At 37.4% G+C, this 17,270-nt stretch overlaps 1 protein-coding gene across 10 annotated transcripts in view; it reads left to right on the forward strand.

The window, feature by feature from the left end:
• The window catches only part of ptprub (protein tyrosine phosphatase receptor type Ub), a 261,558-nt gene that overhangs the window by 157,253 nt on the left and 87,035 nt on the right, over positions 1-17,270 (forward strand). For all 10 annotated transcript variants that reach the window (XM_067405445.1, XM_067405447.1, XM_067405448.1 and 7 more), the window contains exons 7-9: positions 209-502; positions 9,460-9,777; positions 13,293-13,402. In XM_067405445.1, coding sequence (XP_067261546.1) covers positions 209-502; positions 9,460-9,777; positions 13,293-13,402 — 722 coding nt within the window. The remainder of the gene's footprint in view (positions 1-208; positions 503-9,459; positions 9,778-13,292; positions 13,403-17,270) is intronic.

Genomic DNA, 17,270 nt, shown 5'->3' on the forward strand with positions numbered 1-17,270 from the left:
CAAATGTTCTTTCACCTCATGGCAACTGTGTCTGGTCAAGATAAGCTTAAAAACTGGGTAAAAAAGATTAGACTGATTCAGGTTATAGTACATTAAAACATTTCATATATTCCTCCTGGGGTTTGCTTGAAAAGGCTAAAATATAAACACATTTTCTTCATTCCCTGAATAGACTTTTACTGTAATCTCCCTTTTGCCTCTATCACAGTTCCCCCATCTCCAATTGCTCCACCCCAGCTGTTGAGAGCTGGCTCCACATATTTGATCATTCAACTAAACACCAACTCCATCCTGGGCGATGGCCCCATCATTCGTCGGGAAATCGAATATCGGGCCAGCCAGGCGCCCTGGTCGGAGATACTTGGAGTTAACATGGTTACATATAAGCTCTGGCACCTGGATCCAGATACGGAGTACCATATCAGTGTGCTGCTTACTCGGCCGGGTGAGGGTGGGACCGGGCCACCTGGACCACCCCTCATCAGCAGAACCAAGTGTGCAGGTGAGTGAGGGGAGCTTCACTTGCATTAAAAAAGTCTGTTGAAAATTCATGTCATAATAGAGCAATGTGATGAAAAAGGTGAGTTAATTAAAATCTCAAACTCTGAGAAGCAAAAAAACTAAACAAAAACAAAACAAGAAAAGTTTTTAAAAAAGCACACACAAAAAAAAAGTTGAAAAAAAAACAAAAATCTTGTGTAGGAAAAACAATTAAGAGCTCTCTATATATTATAAAATATCTGTCAACACTTGAGAATAATGAAGTTTTTTTATGTTTTTGAAAGAAGTCTAAGATGATCCTTCAGAAATCTTTCTAATACGCTAATTTGGTGCTCAAGAACCAACTTTGAAAACAGTTGTGTTGCTTAATATTTTTGTAGTAAGCATGATATACTACCATTTAAGTTAAGGGTAATAAATATATTAAAAATATGTATATATAAAAAAATAATAATACTTTTACTCAGCAAGGATGCATTGATCAAAAGTAAAGACATGTTTAATATTAAAAAAAGATTAATTATTAAAATGACTATATTTCAAATAAATGTTGTTCCTTTGCCTCACTCCTTCTTGCTTGCGGATGAATCCTGAAACAATAGGATCATAGTTTCCTCAAAGATATTACAAAATATTAAGCAGCAAAAATGAAAATTATCCCATGATTTACTCACCCTCAAGCCATCCTAGGTGAATATGACGAATTAGAAGTCTAAAACGATCATTATTAAAGAGAAATGTAGGAGGATTTTGTTAGGGCATAGTTTGTTGCCCTATTTGTTTGAACCACGAGAGGCGTCTAAGCTTAAGCTACTCCTACATCCTGCGTCATACATCGCTTCAGGGGTTACTCATTTGGCGCAAGTCAACTTGCACGGTATGTGTGCGGTCGTCCGCTGGAAGCTAGTTATTTGAATTTATAAATGCTTTCCAAAGTGTATAAAAAAAGATTGTTCCAGATTGCTGTTTTTGGGGTAATTTCTGTACCTTAATTTAGTAAATATGAAAGACAGTGTATTTCTTTATTTATGGTTCTTGCAGATTGATTCTTCAGAGGTGAAAATTGGACATTGTTCCAACATTCGATGTGTTGCTGAGTGAGCTAGTGAGCATTATTCATATTGAGAAGTTACGATTTATTAACAAACGATAAGCTAGATATATTTTGGAAAATATGGAAGCCGGTATTAGACTTAATAATGTGATAACTTTGTACTGGTTTTCATACTGCATACTGGTTTTCATACCTTTGTAACTCTTAAATTTATTTACCTAACCATTATTATCTTGTTGTTGTAGTATTTATTTATTTATTTTTTTTTTTCCTCCCCACACCCTTCTGATGTTACCACTGTGATCTGTTTGGAACCTCTTTATCTTGTAACTAGAGTACATTTATACATTTGGTATACAGTATTATTGTTTACTTTTTGGACCTTTACCTTTTTTCTGAAAAACTATTACTAAATAAAGTTTTAAATATGGATATTTTTCTTACAAAAACATACCTCTTTGCTTCAAAAGGCATTTATTAACCCCCTCAAGACATATGGATTATTTTTAATAATGGATGGATGAACCCCCCCCCCACCACCACCACCACCATTATAAAGCTTTGGAAAAGCAATTTATTATATTTATAAATATTTTAAATATATCTCCAATTGTATTCGCCTGAAAGAAGATAGTCATATAAACCTGGGATGGCTTGAGGGTGAATAAATCATGGGATAATTTTAATTTTGGGATGAACTATCCCTTTAATTACTTGAAACTTTTGATTGACACTATCAGTATATTCTCTTTTTTAAAATTTCTCATTATTTTCCATTAAAAACCCATATTGATCAACCACTAATGGAACAGCATGTGAATTTGGTCAAGTGTTTAATGCCAGTTCATGAAATATATCCGACTTACTTTTTGAAAAAGTGGATGATTAATTGGAATTTAAATTTTCTCAACCGAAACCGCGGGCATCTCTCCTGTGGCGCCTTCTTGTGCCTGTCAAAACAAACAGCGAGGGGTGCGGTAATGCATGGTTCTACCTGCAAATGAGAGTTTCTGCCATGTCCAGCTGTTTCAAAACTGGAAAGGGTGTGATTAGGAAGATTGATCCTGTTTTTATCCAAGAGAAAAAGAGAGTGAAAATGCAGGTTGAGGATTCGCCCCTGGACCTGGTCAGCCTGGTAATGGTCACTATTTTACATCGCATCCTCTTCTAAACACACACATGCTATTACACAAATCAACACCTGCCTTTTTAAATGACACATCACAATCATTCCCAGCTTGTTCTGGAGGCCAGACACCTACCATTCATCAGCAAGCAAGACGAAGAGAGGCAGCCAGGTGAAACAGGGAGAGCGGAAAAGCATGACAGCATAGGAGGCTTTAGAATGACATAGCAGAGAGAAAAAGACATCAGCAGATAAGACGTGAGAGTCGGAGCGAGAAAGATTCGTCTGTGAGTCACTTTGAGACACGGTTTTGTCTTAAACAGCTTTTGTCTCTAAAAGAAAGGCGGAGAAAAATGAGGAGCAGACATTCACGCTAAATATTTCCAACTGTTTCCATTTTCTCTTCCATATTAAGTCTAGATTGAAATTCTTCTTTAAATGGAGTATTTGCATCATATTCCCAGTGGTGCCTCGTTGCACATGAATATTGTGGCTGTTTAAGCTCCTGTCATATTTGCTGAACTGTTGAAGATGTAATTTTGACTCAATAGAAGCACATCAGTGGGATTGAAAGTAAAATTAGGTTTTCCATACTCAGTTCATGCTCAAATCTCCTGTGTATTCTGCCGTCGACTGAATAGAAGTCGAAGATATAATTGAGTGCTTGGAGAAGTACGCTAGTGGGAACGCCATGTTGTGTCAGAGGCTATGAAGTTTTGATTTGTTTGACAGCCCTTGCTCACATACACTGTGATGACTTACTAATCACGGCTAAAAGAGGGTTAGCGTCTACGGTCATGTGACTCTATATTCAGATTAATCTCCAGGGAACTAGTCTCACAAAAAAAATGTTTAGATCTTACACGCTGCTACAAAACAAGATCTTTGTTTTGTAACATCATCTTCAATAGTTTATTTTCGAAACTGAATCATTCACTGAATTTGATGAAGGATTTATAGTTCTTTACTAAACGCATTAGCTTTACCTGTCAACTGTACGATGAAATTTTATTCCTCAGAGGTATGCTCATGAACCTTATTGGAGCTCTCAGATATGTTGCACTTGAAGAGATAGTTCATGCATAAATTAAAATGTTTCAGTTGAAACATTCTACATGACAGTGGAACAGTATTCAAAATATCTTTTGTGTTTTGCAGAAGAAATTTATACAGATTTGGACTGACATGAGAATGAGTAAATGATGACAGTAGTGAACTGTCTCTTTAAGTATCAAATCTGAGATGTCTCTCCTAATAGTTTAAAGGCAGCGTGAAATGAATGTGTTATTGTGAACGATTCATTCGTGGATGTTTCTTTTTCTTTTTTTCTTTTTCAAAATGTTTTTACCTCATAATGTTCAATCAAAAAGTCAAAACTGGTCGGCGCCGATGGCCTCATGGACAATGGTATCACATTAAATAAACGTGTTGTCTCTACTCAAATATTTCATGTAGGATGAACTTGATTGAATCAAGTTATTTGGACATGTCTAAGTTTAGTTGAATTCGTTCTAAATGTTAAATGGTAACAACACATACTAGAAAGCTAATTATAGCCTGTTCCGCACATTTTAGGTGTTGATGGTACTGCATAACATTCCCATAGTTGTTGTTTTATTATTAAAGCAACTTGAATTCTTATTACCAGGTCCTCAACCCAAACACACAATCGACACTTCACCATAATGATACCATTAAAAAAAAAAAAAAAGACCATCAACACAACAGAAACTCTTTTTAAATACCAACATACAAGAACTTAACATTAACAAGTCTTCCCATTTGCTCACCTTGCATAAAATAACACTTTATTTCAACATTTACTCTCCCTATCCAGCCCTGTGCAAAGCATGATGGGAAGTTGAACTGTTTCTATTTCATTGAGCGACTTGATTGAAACATGTTTTTTTTTCAACATCAACTTGAGCCAAAGAGTAATCGTTTAACATGATGCAATCATGTTTGAATGAGAAACCTGTTACAATGGAATTATTTAAATAAAGTGAACAGCATCAAAAAATATTTTTTTGAATTTAGAACCAAGCCCTGTCCTACATTTTTCTTTTTGGATAATCCATTACCCTTGGATGCACCTCGCAATATGGAAGAAAAGATCTGTCACAGCCTCCATTTCATTGTGATTTTTAAAGTTAAAAAATGGTAATGGAGAGCATTGTGGATAAATAATTTCATCAAGAAATATTTGAGTTAATTTTTAAATGTCTGACTTGTGATTGTATATTATTTAAGCCAACTGACCACAATCTCTTCTTAAACTCTAGAGCAGAGATGAGATTGTTTTCTTGTAATGTCCACTTGCTCATGGTTAAATGGTTAAAATATTGACTTTGCTGAGAGAGAGAGAGAAAAAAAGAGCTAATCCATTCTAAGATAAGTTAGCAGGTCATAGCAGGTTTAAACTAGTTGTAGATGCCTGGTTTAAGTGGTGCTCTGAATAACGGAAAAAAATGTAGGGCGAGACATGATTTTGTCCATCAGGAATTCATTGGATCGTTGGATTATTGTGTTTTGCTATTGCTGCATTCTCATGTGAGTGACAGTTTCGCACCGAAAAACACGTCATCAGATAAGAGATGTCGACACTTCCCTTTATCTTTAGGCTGGGCTGCTCAAGTATTATACAACACCTCCAAACATCACAAACTCCCACTGGTCACATTTTCTGATTTTTTTTTTTTTTTTTTTTTTTTGGGGGGGGGGGGGGAGATATGAGTGTAGTGTCAGCTCATCTGTCTTCATCCAGCTGTGAATCCACCTACTCCATTACAAAGGTGACTTTAATCATCTTCTCCGGCTTTATATGATGTGCTCAAAATGGCCTCCATCCGGGGATGCCATTAACGCCTGTCCACAGACCCTGATGCTGACAATTTTTCCCTGTTGATATATCCCTAGCTGGCATCCAACAAGATCTTATTAGTTTGTTTGTATATTAGGCTCACATTGTCTGGTTCCTCACTCCTAGCAGCTATCTTTTTTTTTTTTTCAACAGCAACTTTAGATACTTTCATGGCCCTAGGTAAGTTCTCCTTCAAAAAACTGGAGGAAAGTGAAATGAGTGATGGGATGACTGGGTTGTTTCTGGCTGCAGCTGAAGATTGCATCCTGGTGCGCAGCTCTTGGTAGTGACCTACATAAAAATGATGAAAGCAGGCACAGTCCTGTGGGCACAGCCAGGGAACTGCTGGACATTTCACAGAACACGGCCAGGTGTGCTTGATGAGGCGTTGTTGTGATTAGGAACAGGACTTGATGTGAAGGAATGTTCCTTGGAGGAGAGGGAGATTAGAAAGGGGAAAAAGATGGAAGAATGAGACAAACATTGCACTTCTGCCACAGTCTAGTTCACAGATGGACCTCCACCTGCTGCTGGGTCTCTTTAGGTGCTGTTTGGAGTGAGTTATACTTTGGACTGTAATGACTTAAAGGTACAGTGCACTCCAAAATGCAGATTTTGTTACCATTCACTCTTCCTTGTGTCGTTCCAAACCTGTATGACTTTCTTTCTTCTGCAGAACACAATACATTTAAGGTTGTTGGGATCCAATGTTGTTTATAGACTTTTATTGTATATACAAAAACAGTTGAAACATTCTTCAAAACATCATCTTTTGTGCTCTGCAGAAAAAAGTAAGTGTAAATGCAAATTTTCTCATCATTTAATACCACTGTGTCATTTCAAACCTGTATGACTTTCTTTCTTGCATGAAATAAGGTGATGCTTTGAACAATGTCTTGCTTTTTTCCATGAAATGAAAGGAGATAGTGATCATTGGCTGTCAAGCCCCAAAAGGCCCAAAAAGCACAATAAAATCACCATTATGTGCTGTTTAAGTTTTCTGAATGGAGCTTTGTGTAAGGAACAGACTAAAATTTGAGACACTGAGCACCATGTTTGAAATCTGCAATGGCTTAATATGCAAGTATTACTGAAATTGTGTCTGTCTGTTCCTCACACAGAGCAATTGTTTGACTTCAGAAAACTTGAAATATCCTGCATGAGTCGCATGGACCCCTTCTATGCCATTTTTATGGTACCTTTTAGTTCCTTCTAGGGCTTGACAGCCACTGCTCACTATATATACACTACTGTTCAAACGTTTGGGATAACTATGTTAATTAAATAAAAGAATACAGAAAAAAAAAATATTTATAATGTTTCAATAGATTTCTTTTTTCAAATGAATGTTGTTCTTTTGAACTTTCTATTCATCAATGTATCCTGAATAAAAATGTATCATGTTCAAAAACGTATCAGAAATATTAAGCAGCACATTTGTTTTCAACATTGATAACAAAATATGGTCACACTTTAGTTTGGGGTCCAGTTCTCACTATTAACTATTAACTATGACTTTTGCCTCAGTTAGTTAGTAAGGTAGTTGTTAAGTTTAGGTAGTGGGTAGGATTAAGGGATGTAGAATATGGCCATGCAGAATAAGGCATTGATATGTGCTTCATTGATATGTGCTTTAGTACTAATAAACTGCCAATATCCAAGTAATATGAATGCTAATAAGCAACTAGTTAAAGGATTAGTCCACTTTTAAATACAATTTTGCTGATAATTTACTCACCCCCATGTCATCCAAGATGTTCATGTCTTTCTTTCGTCAGTCGAAAAGAAATTAAGGTTTTTGATGAAAACATTCCAGGATTATTCTCCTTATAGCAGATTTCAAAGGCCTAAAGTGTTACCCCAAATTTTTCTTGAGCACCAAATCAACATGTTAGAATGATTTCTGAAGGATTACGTGACACTGAGAAATGGAGCAATGGCTTCTGAAAATTCAGCTTTGCCATCACAGGGATATATTATATTTTATAATATATATATATATATATATATATATATATATATGTATGTATGTAAACTTATTTTAAATTGTTTTAATAATTCACAATATTGAACGGCTGAGTAATGATGACAATAATTTTTGGGTGAACTGACCCTTTAATAAATGTCTTTAAGAAAGAAACATAAAGCAGCTTATTCTTTTATGATTTTTATTCCCATAATTGAACATCAGATATACGAATGCTTTTATGTACATTTAATTAAACCCTCTCTACTCTAAATATCACAGAATCATGTTTCTCATCCCTTTTCCTTTTACAGACCAACGACCAGAACTTCACGGCCATTAGTTCACAGTATAACCAGAAATGAGCTTAGTTCTCTCTGGACTACCTCATGTATCAACATTATCTAGAGTAATGGGACAGAAACCGGTCTTGTTTGGACTTTCAGCTGCCCGGGAGGAATTGACATGCTGCCCCAGGCCTCTGGCTGCTCTCTCTGGGTTCGGTCCCATCCCAGATGGGTGCCAAGGAGTGGGCGCTCGAAGCGCTGCACTTGGCATCCAGACAAAGCCTTCGAACTAGGTTAAGGGAAGTAGGGTGGCACAAAAGGCCCCTTTGGGCTCCTCAAAGAGCACAGTGTAGACTCTTGGATTGTTTTTTAAAGATGGCACAAGCCAACAGCATCCCATTTGTTTGCTTTTAACTAACAATCAATAGTTCCATTAAGACGACCAACGCTCTATTTTGGTCGTATTTCCTGTGGAGGCAAATGGGACCTTTGCATTCAATGTGTATTTTCGGAAAGGAATATCTTTCATTTGTGTCATTTTCAGGTCGACTAAGTGCTTCTCTTGATAAGAAATCCAATTGCACTGGAAGTTAATCTAAATGTAAATCTACGAATGAAACGAAATGTAAATCTAAATATAGATCTTAAGGTGTGGTGAAAGCTCTCTGATGTGTGAGTTATTTCAGGATTAAAAGAGCTTAATGTTACGAGTGCAATTCTGCAGAAAAAGTGCTGAATTAGTATTCTGCCATCCATACGTGTTCTCCTCTGAGAACTTCAAAAGGAAATACATTTCCTCTAATTTAGCCCCTCTGTCCTTACGGTCTCGGTGCATTAGCTATCTCACCTTACCCTTAGTAGTAAACCTAATTCTTAAGAGTATGTCTTCTAAGCATCTGTTCAAGAGGAACAATAAAGACCTTGAGCCATGACTTTTCACAGGAAGTGCGCACTTCACATCCCCTTTGTTGTACCTTCCTACTTGGGCCCATTAGTCACCAGGCCCCATTAAAAGAACAAAGAAATACAATACATTATGTGGAAATCTACTTGACAAAAATGCATTGATTGTCTTAATAATGGACCATGACAAATGCGCTCATTGATAGTAGGGCTGGATGTCCTTGGTTCACCCTCCCTGCTGTCTGCGCCTCTCTGTGAGAAACACTAAGGTTCCTGTGTGCCCTACAGACAGTGGCTTCCTCTGTCTCTTTATATCATATACGCCAAAGGTGGTCGCTGATCTTTCTGCCCTCGGTAAATAAGAAAGTACGAACACAGATGTGAGGTATGCCAAAAATAGTTGGCCTAATGCAACGACCTTGCACTAACGGTAAACTGGCAGAACTGAATGTCCTTGAACGGGGCTCATGGCCCCTGGACGATGTGCAGGCAGATACTCGATTTGCTTAGCGACACGGAGGTGGCAAATGGCGGGAGAGAGACTACAACCTGCAGCCTGTGGAATTAATTAACGTAATTTGGCATGAGTTGTGTGCTCATTAGCAGGTGGTCCGTCAACCTTTTTTGACCGTGGTTGTGCCTCCTATCTATGGTGGGTGGGGTAGGCGAGAAGTCTTATGACCTTAGGTGATGTTCCTGTCCAGATTCCCTGCACTTTCGGCTAATGTTAACAAAATGTTCCATTGTTTTCCATTCCAATAGAGCCCATGCGGGCACTGCGTGGTCTTAGAGCCTCGGAGATCCAGTCGCGGCAGCTGACCTTGCAGTGGGAGACGCCGGCCTTCAACCTGACCCGCTGCCACACGTACTCCGTCTCCTTGTGCTACCGTTACACTACCGCAGGGGGCGGCGGAGGGCACAACACCACAGTGAGAGAATGCCTGGCTGTGGAGCACAACACTTCACGCTTCACCCTTAGAGATCTGCCTCCTTTTCACACTATCCAAATACGCCTTGCACTTGCCAATACTGAGGGCAAGAAGGAAGGGAAGGAGGTCATGTTCCAGACCGAGGAGGACAGTGAGTAGTGGAGCTTTTAATGAATATTAATCTGTTTATTTAAATTTTTGTACTTCTGTTTCAGTGGCAGCTGGTTTTCAAGAGTGGGGAAGCGCAAATGTCTTATGAATGGCAAAATGTGTAACATTGTGTAGCAAAATGTGTTAATGCTACAACTGCAGACTACTACTAATCAACTGCATTTTTTACAATATTTACCAATGGCAATAGGCAAAAGTTACCAAGTCTTGCCCATTTAAGTATCATCTAGCCATTATATAGAGAACCAGGCTTCAAGACAGGACAAAAATGAGTGATTGAAAGCCCATTGTCCAATAAATATTTAGACATTTTCCAGTTAAAGTAAACTGTTAAGAAACATTTTATTTAAATAAAACGGATGGATGGATGGATGGATGGATGGATGGATGGATGGATGGATGGATGGATGGATGGATGGATGGATGGATGGATTGATGGATGGATGGATGGATGGATGGATGGATTGGATGGATGGATTGGATGGATGGACAGACTTTCCCCTGGTTTCACAAACAAGGCTTAAGCTAGTCCTAGACTAAAGTGCATGTTTGAGCTTTTTAATTGAAAGCAACTTGTTCTGACATATCTTAAAATATGTCAGTGCCATTGTTTTGTCTCAAGATGCACACCAGTAATGTTTTTTTCCTTGAGTACTTTAAAAAAAGATACTTAAATGCCCTAATTGAACGAAGGCCTAATCCTGGCTTTGTCTAAGCCCTGTCTGTGTAACCGGGCCTTTAAGTTGTAGAGTTGATTATTTTCCTATAGGTTTTATATATTTATTTTATAGTATTTACTTGTGGACACTTCTAAATATAAAAATGTTTCTTTTAGATATGTTCAACATCACAATCATAAAGAGACAGAAATTCCAAAATGGATTTGAAATTAATTTTTAATCATTCTCTTCAGGGAGCTGAGCATGAGCAGGTCAGGGGAGATTTTTATGCCCGTTTCTGTGCTCGATCCAGCCAGCGCGGGCTGCAAAAATTTTGGCTGAAGGACAAAATAATTTTCTGGGAGAAATTTGAAACACAAGCGTTTTCCCAGACAGGAAGTATGATGAAGAGAGAAAAGGAGAGGGAGGAAAGAGAGTGCTCAATTATCAACACTCCTCTGAAGCTTCAATCAGCAATTCTTTTCTTTCATGGCCTGTCACAAGAAAAAGTGATTGAGTCAGCGATTTTGACTCAATCTGAGTGAGCGTGTTATTTTCGCCACTAGCTATCTCTGCTTCACCAACTATCACCCCGTGCGCACACACTGTGCACATACCCAAGGGCTAACAAGGATGGCTCAGTGACAGAGCACAAATGGCTGTAAAAACATCTGCTGATGTGTTACTGCTGCAGTATGTGAGAAGTCAGAATGTCATCTGTCTCTCTAGCACCATTTCCACTTCCTCCTCATTCTCTCTGCCAGCGTTTACTGTATGTCTGTTAATGACCCCGTGTTAATATTAATCAGCCAAAAAAAGCCATGTCATCAACTGCAAGTGTTGCCCTTTCTTTTTGTTACACAGGCTTTGTATCTTCTGCTGAGAAGTCCGGCTTAGACCAGCATGAATTTCCATGCTGCTCCAGGCTGGTTAAAGCTGGTTTTACGGTGTGGTTGATTGAACAGCGTAACTGTGCTGTTCATTTGCAAACATAAACGATGAAGCTAATTAACCAGCATGGCCTTTCTAATGAATCTGGATAAGCTAGTTACAGGGATTGTACACTCATAAAAATTAAAATTGTATCCTCATTTACTCACCCTCATGTCTTTTCAAACTGCTACTCTCTTCTATACGTCGAAAGCTTGTAAGGTTGTCAAGCTCTAAAAGGACAAATAAATAATAAATAAATAAAAATCATAAATGTGATTCATATGACTCATGCACTTTCAAGCATTCTAAATCCCGATGATAGCTTTGTGTGACGAAAAAACAGAAATTTATATTATTATGCACTGAAAATCTATACTGTACAGTAGAGTTGTCAAAAGTACTGACTTCGGTAACCTAGTCGGTACTGAAATGTAAAAAATGTGATGCTTTGAGCGCTGTTGAGAGGATTCGTAAACACCTCTGATTGGCCATTGTGTTAACGACTCATCAGATATGTCAGTGATTGGCTTCAATGATCAATGCTGTAAAAACGTTGTAAATAGTCATCAATGAAGCTCTTCACAGAGCTTTTATACAGATACACACGGGAGCGTTTAAAAATTGGGTTACGATAGACACCTGCTTTCAAACGGTCCTGCTCCCACTTTCAAAATGCTTTCAAATTCAAACACTTCCGTGTGCTTTCAATCGCTGCTGTGCGTTGATCATTGTAGCCAATCACCGACATATCTGATGTGGGCGTCAACACAATGGCCAATCAGAGGTGTTTATGAATCCGCTCAACAGCGCTCAAAGCGTCACATTTTTAAAATTTCAGTACCGATTGGTACCGAAATTGGTACTCTTGACAACTCTACTGTGCAGTAGTACTCAAATTTTATTCAAGTATGCTGTGAGAAGATCTCAAAGGACATTGGTTCTCACTTGTTTTGTAAACAATCAAAATACATCAAATTTGAATATGCAGAAGAGCTAATGAAAATTTCTTTGAATAAATACCGAAATCACACAAAGCTAATATATGGCATGTCATGAGGAACATTACTATGATATTATTATGGTGCATTTTTGTTTTGTTTTTCCCCACAGAATATATTTTTATTATTTATGTACTATTATAGTATTTATTAATATTTTAATTAGCTTTTATTTTCAGTTTTAATTTTGGTTTGTTTTAGTAATTTATTTATTTATTTATTTTTTCATTTATTTTAGTTTGCTTTTACAAAGCTTTATTTTTAATTCCACTTTTAGTTTAAGCACTTCAAATTAAACTTATTTTAATTTCATATAGTTGCCAAGACATTTCTAATTTTAAATTTTAAATTTTTTCATCTAATAATTGTTTTGAAATTTTATTTCAGCTTTATTTCAATTAACAAAAATAGTTTTAGTTAATAGCATTGTATGAAAAATGTTTGTGTCAAAATAAAGTCATACAGGTTTAAAACAACAGGAGGGTGAGTAAATGGTTACAGAATTCAAATTTTTGAGCAACCTGTTCCTTTAAGAAGCCAGATGGGGACCCAAACAATTCAGCATTCAAAACACAACATATACTATTCTTTTTAGCTGGATTCCCAGAGCCTAAAGTCCCCAGATACACACTTCATGGATCAGCTCTTTGGTTCCATATCACATATCCAAATGACTGATATTAGTTATAATGGATGAGTCTATGTAATATGTTAATAGCTAAGAGGCCTGCTTAAGACTTTTATAATGACAACGGCTGTAATGAGGATATTAGAGTTGACCTTTGGGGGACTTTAAGCAATTAACCTTCTCACTTTGAGTAAATGCTAGAGAAATTACTAGTCTAACAGTGTAGGATCTTTCTGCGTCTTCATTCATAACCACCGGATTCTTTGGTTTCCCATAGTTCCCGGTGGCATTGCTCCCGAGTCTCTTACCTTCACGCCGCTGGAGGATATGATCTTCCTGAAGTGGGAGGAGCCAGTGGAACCCAACGGCCTTATCACACAGTATGAGGTATGTGCTTTCTGCTCTTTACCGCACTCATATCCATTACTCTCATGCTGTCTGAAGCCTCGGAGATTCACTCTGGCGCGTCAGCATTTTTACCAGGTGAAATATCGATGAACCACAATCCTTGAAAGACAAAACTTCCCACTGTGTGTTAAAATTGGACTGCCAGTTTAAATTATTTATGAACGTGCCGCTAACACATGATCCCCTGCATGCGTGTGCACACAGATCTGACTGACAGTGTGCTGTATTAGTAAGACCTTGGAGTGTTTTCCATTCCTGTAAAATTCAGAGTTTCAGTCTAGTTTCAGTCTAGAGGAGGAGTTGTTGTTTTTTCTCAACTCAGTCAGTGTCAGACAGAAGTATGTATGAAGTCATGATTTGGACCTGGCACTCTGCATGCTGCCAGAGACACAAGAGCCACTAAGGCCATTCCTGCCTCTAATTGGTCCCTACTGCACCAGCCATCTGTTAGGAAATGACAGAAAGATGTCTCTATCTGAAGTTATATATGCTGTCTCCTACACTTTTTGCAAATTTTAGAATTTTGCTAGTTTGAATTTGTTGCCATGACGTCATCATCAAACATGAACCTCATTGTGCCTGGGGTTAATTGCTTTGCTTGATAATTGCTCATGGCTCAGTTCTCGAGGGTATTGAATCAGCAACCCTCCAGCCCTGAGCCTTTACCAACACACCACAATGTTTTATGAATGTGGCTGCTGTAGGAGCTTCTGGAACGGTTTTGGAATTATATCAAGAAGTCATTACTGAGGTAGTGTCACGTACAACCCATAGAATTATAGATTTTTAGCCACAACAATTGAAATAATATCAAAATTTTATGAGATCAAACTTTTTGTCATTTTATTTTAATTAAAATTAAGTGTGCTTTGTTTATAAATGATCAAAATCAAACACACACACACACACACAATGTTAAAGGGTTAGTTCACGCAAAAATTAAAATTTTGTCATTAATTACTCACCCTCATGTCATTCCACACCCACATCCACAGACCTTCTTTCATCTCCGAAGCACAAATTATGATATTTTTGATAAAATCCGATGGCTCAGTGAGACCTACATTGCCAGCAAGATCATTAACACTTTCAAACACCCAGAAAGGTACTAAAGACATATTTAACCCTTAAATGCATTACTGTTTCGCCAATCATTCTTACATATTCGGGTCTTTATCGACCCGGATCTATATCCAATATGGAAGGATCTCTACCTTTCGCGATAATATAAAACTCCTCTGATATTAGAGTAACAATTACAGAAGAATAAAATAAATCGTATTTTGTTACCTTTTGGAGCTTGAAAGGGCTCAGTTTGAGCAGATGTTTTATGCCATCACCACTGTCCTCGTCAGAGCTCATTTACCAGTAAATTCAGCAAATAATGGGCTAGCTTTATGTTTGAGGTCACGAATATGAGCCCATTCACGATCTCAAACGTATTCTCAAAACTATATAATTTTCAACATCTTCAAAATCAATATTTCGATCGTTAACAGCTTCACCAGATCCATCCAGTTACAGTCATATTTCATTGTGTTCAGTACTTGCTCTGCAGTAAATCGCTGAGTCATTTTATGTTTTTCTTATATTATTTCGTTTTCTGTCTAAATGAGTCTTCACTTCAGCATTGTGTTTCAGACATTGCCACCTTGTGGTGAATTGCACTTATTCCGTCATCTAAGATTCAATTATTGTTGTGCAGAAAAAATATACGTACACTCATACACACCTCGGGTCGTTTGCGACCCCATACAATTTTTACAAAAAATGAATACAAAAATAGGCATTCTTTTATAATTTTATGATTTTTTTCTTGTTATATTCTTTATAATGAATTGATTGAGGAATACCAAGAAGGTTGATGTCTAACTTTAAAAAATGAACGAGGAGGAGGGTAGTGAATGACGTCCCGGGTCACTAAAGACCCGAGGTATGCATTTAAGGGTTAAAACAGTTCATGTGAGTACAGTGGTTCAACCTTAATATTATGAAGCGACGAGAATACTTTTTGTGCGCCAAAAAAACAAAATAGCGACTTTATTCAACAATATCGAGATATGGCCGATTTCAAAACACTGCTTCATGAAGCTTCGAAGCTTTACAAATCTTTTTTCAAATCAGTAGTTCGGAGCGTGTATCAAACTGCCAAAGTCACGTGAACTATTGAATTTTTAAACACTTATGACGTAACGAAGCCTGGTTTACTGAAATCACATGACTTTGGCAGTCCGAACTTGTTTTTTTTTTATTTATATTTTTATTTATATTATTTTAAATTTCTTGAATGAATTTAAACTAAGAAATTTCCTACCAACTTATAACTTATTTATATGATTTACAAATTGTTCTATTTCACTACTTCATGAAGTATCATTTATATCTAAGAATCATTTTTAAGAATTTTATTTAAGAATAATTTTTGAAATTTTTTGCACCAAACAAAAAAATGAATCATTGTATAATGGGTGCTCTTAAGATGAATACATCAGAACTGCAGCGAATTGAAAGCTTATGCCTTTGTCCCAAAAAGAATGATAGCTAACAGTCTAATAAAGGCCCTTAAACTGTTTCTTCATTCTTCCGTTCACTGCACACAGATTCGTCCTGCTCAATGGAAAAGGTGGTGGGCCTCCCACAGCCAGCATCTGTCTCTCTGTTCCTCTGTTCCAGAACAATCTCACACTCTTTCTCTCTCTGGTCACACTGCCTGCCTCAGTGTCACCTTTCTCCTCACCCATGATTCAGGCTCTCAGTCAGTCACTAAAAAGTTGTGAGAACGCTGCTTCTGTCACGCTCCAGAACCCACATCTCACCTCAAGAGGAAAAGTCTCTTTTGTTTGTGGATCCGTCAATCGGCTCGGCTATGGCCCGAATCGAGATCATCACATTTTTTGAATGCCACCTCTGTCCATCAGCCTCCTCTCTTACCATTTGCACTTACTGAGTTATCTCTCATTGATAAGTTGCATTTCTTTTTTCCCCAGGCCATAGCTACCAAAGTTGCCCCAATGATGTTTTCTAAAGGGGATTTAAAGGCTTGACCTATGAAGTGGAGGCAAGGACAGATTTCAGGCTCAAGCAGCCAGATCTTTTCAGGCATACAGAGAGATGAAGAGGGAAAGAATAAGAAAGAGGCAGAGCCTGGAGAATTCACTCTCATTTCTCTCAGATTAGCACATTGTCCACTTCTCTCTGAGCACCGCTGAAGAAAGGCTCATAGGGCACTGCATTTCCCATCAAAACCTCCCCCCACTGCTATCATCCATGCCTCATATCTTAAAAGAGACCAAAATTTTTCCAGAATATGTTTACTGAAGAAACGAATCAAGTTTACATGATGGCCGAGCACTGTCTGAAAGCACTGAAACATGTCTCCATATTTGTTCACATTTTTATTTTTTATTTTGCACCATTTACATTTTGTTGTGTGTCATCATGTAATTCAGTAAAACTTTTCTGATAATGGATCTTGAAATTTTGGCATTATGTTTCACTGAACCTGAATACTGAATGTGATTTGGTGTGTGGATTCTACTTTACTTGAGGACACTTTTTTACTTTTAAAATTGCTTTGTGCAACATAAAATTTTTTTTAAAAAAATCTATAAACAAGATGATGATGTTGATTAACTTAGCTTTCAGAGTACATTTGTCCAGATAATGTTTTTACTCTTCCAATGAAAATCCAGATAGTGTTTTTACTGTGAGTGCTGTGATAATATGGTGCCATCATGATACTTTTTTGCTGGAAAGATGATAGTCTAACATGCCCACTAGCTTCCCGCTGATATTTTTGAGTAGGCTACGTATTGTTTGTACAATAAATGTTTGATTTCATATATGA

The sequence above is a fragment of the Chanodichthys erythropterus genome, chromosome 2 (assembly GCF_024489055.1).
Source record: "Chanodichthys erythropterus isolate Z2021 chromosome 2, ASM2448905v1, whole genome shotgun sequence".
In the NCBI taxonomy this organism is placed as follows: domain Eukaryota; kingdom Metazoa; phylum Chordata; class Actinopteri; order Cypriniformes; family Xenocyprididae; genus Chanodichthys; species Chanodichthys erythropterus.